General features: G+C 49.6%; 1 protein-coding gene across 1 annotated transcript in view; it reads right to left on the bottom strand.

Moving 5' to 3' along the window:
* The window catches only part of LOC122546986 (cyclin-dependent kinase 16-like), a gene marked incomplete at its 5' end in the record, with an annotated part of 14,285 nt that extends 11,981 nt beyond the window's left edge, over positions 1-2,304 (bottom strand). The window contains 2 exons of the mRNA XM_043685586.1: positions 980-1,103; positions 2,011-2,304. Of these exons, the coding sequence (XP_043541521.1) occupies positions 980-1,103; positions 2,011-2,304 (418 nt within the window). The remainder of the gene's footprint in view (positions 1-979; positions 1,104-2,010) is intronic.
* Positions 2,305-2,524: the final 220 nt, after the last annotated feature.

Here is a 2,524-nt window from a genome sequence, read left to right as displayed (position 1 = left end):
CACTCCCTCATTCCCTTCCCCCTCACACACTCGTACAGTCCCTCTCACATTCACACACCCCCATACACACTCACACACCCGTTCTAGCTCACATGCCCCACCTACCACCTTTGACATCGCCCATACTCACAACCACCTACATAGAACCACCCACACACACAGACACACGCGTACACACAGACACACGCACACACGCTCAGAGAGACGCGCACACGCACAGACACTCACGCACAGACACACACAGACGCACGCATGCACAGACACACACAGACTCGCGCACACGCACAGACACGCACACACAGACACGCATACAGACATACACACGCACAGACACGCACATACGCACTGACACGCGCACACACGCACAGACAGACACGTGTGCACACATACAGACCCGCACGCACACGCACTGACACACACACACTGACAGACGCACAGACAGACACATGCGCACACGCACAGACACACTCATACGCGTGCACACGCACAGACACATATGCACAGACATGTGCGCACATGCAAAAACACACACATATACACACGGACACAGACACGCACACAGATACTCGTGCACACGCACAGACACAGACACGGGCGCATACGCACAAACACACAGATACACACACACAGACGCGCGCACACGCACAGACACACACACATGCACCGACACGTGCACACGTACAGACACACAGATACGCGCGCTCATGCACAGACACGCACTCGCACAGTCACAGACACGCGGACATGTGCGGACACACACAGACACGCGCACACGCACTGACACACACACATGCACAGACACAGACACGCACGCACATGCACAGACACACACAGGCACAGACACGTGCACACACGCACAGACACAGACACGCGCGCACATGCACAATCACATACACACACACAAAGACGCATCCACATGCACACACACACACACACACAGACACAGTAGTTGTTGTTGTTGTTGGGAGCTGTTACATACCAAAGTCAGCGAGCTTGAGTTCTCCCCTGTCACTGATCAGGAGGTTCTGAGGTTTCAGGTCTCGGTGCAGCACTTTACGGCTATGACAGTAAGCCAGGCCCCTTAGTAACTGGAAGAGGAAAATCTGCAGCAACACAACAATACCCACAGGTTAGTCTGAAAAAAAAATCGGGAATAGGGAGTGACAGAGGGCCTAATAGATTGAACTGTGAATAGAGAGAGACAGAGTGACACCACACAGAACTGGGATTGGAGAGAGACAGTGACAACACACTGAACTAGGAACAGACAGTGTGAGAGAGTGACAATGCCCTGAACAGAAAATAGAGACAGAAAGAAAGAATGACAGCACACTGAACTGGCAATAGAGAGAGACTGAGACAGACTGACAGCACACTGAACTGGGGACAGAAGGCAACACAGCGACAATGTACTGAATTGGGAATAGAGTGAGAGAGAAAGAGACACACACACACTGAGCAACTACACATTTAACTTGGGATAGAGAGAGACAGACAGACAGAGTGACAACACACAAAACTGGAAGTAGAGAGAGTGACAAAATACTGAACTGGCAACAGTGAGAGAGACAGACTGACAACATACTGAACAGAGAACAGTGAACGAGAGAGAGAGAAACAACACACTAAACTGTGACAGAGAGAAACAGTCCAAAAAGACACTTAACTAGGAATAGAGAGAGAGAGAGAGACAGCGTCACACACATTGAACTGGAAATGGAGAAACCGAGTGACAACACAATGTACTGGAGGTAGGGAGAGAGCGAAAGAGAGAGACAGCGTGACCCACACACTCAACTGGGAATAGAGGCAGACACACTGTACTTAGAACAAAGAGATTGGGAGAGTGATAACACAGTGAACTGGAAATAGAGAGACAGAGAGACAGAACATGGTACTGGGGATAGAGAGAGACAGAGCAACAGGATACGGAATTGGGAACAGAGAGAGAGTCAACACTTGGAATAGAGAGAGACAGCAATGAATTGGGAATAGAGACAGAGTGACAACCCTTTGTTTTCCTGGCGCGGGCGGCTTCCTGTCTCGGCGCGGTGGCCGTTTGGTGGAATGTGGTGGTCTCTTGGCCCAGCGTAGTGGTCTTTCAGTGGCCCACGGTGATCTTTCGGCTGATTGCGAACTTCTCGTCTTGAGGGGATTCCAGGGCGGTCTGACAACGTCAACATCTGGAGGTGAAGTCTGGTGCAGTCGGGAGCCATGGGCCAGCGCAGACTGAAGGATTGGTGCCAGCCAGGACTCTCTTTCACTATCTGGTTTGAGAGGACTATTATTCTGATTTTTTTTTTTCTAATTTTCTAATTAATTCCTACAAATCTGCAAAGCTCAACGTTTTATTTCTTAATTTTCTAATCTCTTTTTCTTCAGAACTTGCTCTGAAGGATCTGTACCTTTTGTACCTCAGATGGAGCTGTATGAGGAGGCTTATAAACTTTTCACTGGGATCATGTAAGTGCATAACAATAAAGCTCATGCAAACACACTGAGCTGGGAATGGAGAGAGAGAGAG

This window comes from Chiloscyllium plagiosum, unplaced genomic scaffold, assembly GCF_004010195.1.
Source record: "Chiloscyllium plagiosum isolate BGI_BamShark_2017 unplaced genomic scaffold, ASM401019v2 scaf_8606, whole genome shotgun sequence".
Taxonomy (NCBI): domain Eukaryota; kingdom Metazoa; phylum Chordata; class Chondrichthyes; order Orectolobiformes; family Hemiscylliidae; genus Chiloscyllium; species Chiloscyllium plagiosum.
This window is presented reverse-complemented; position numbering and strand designations above follow the sequence as displayed.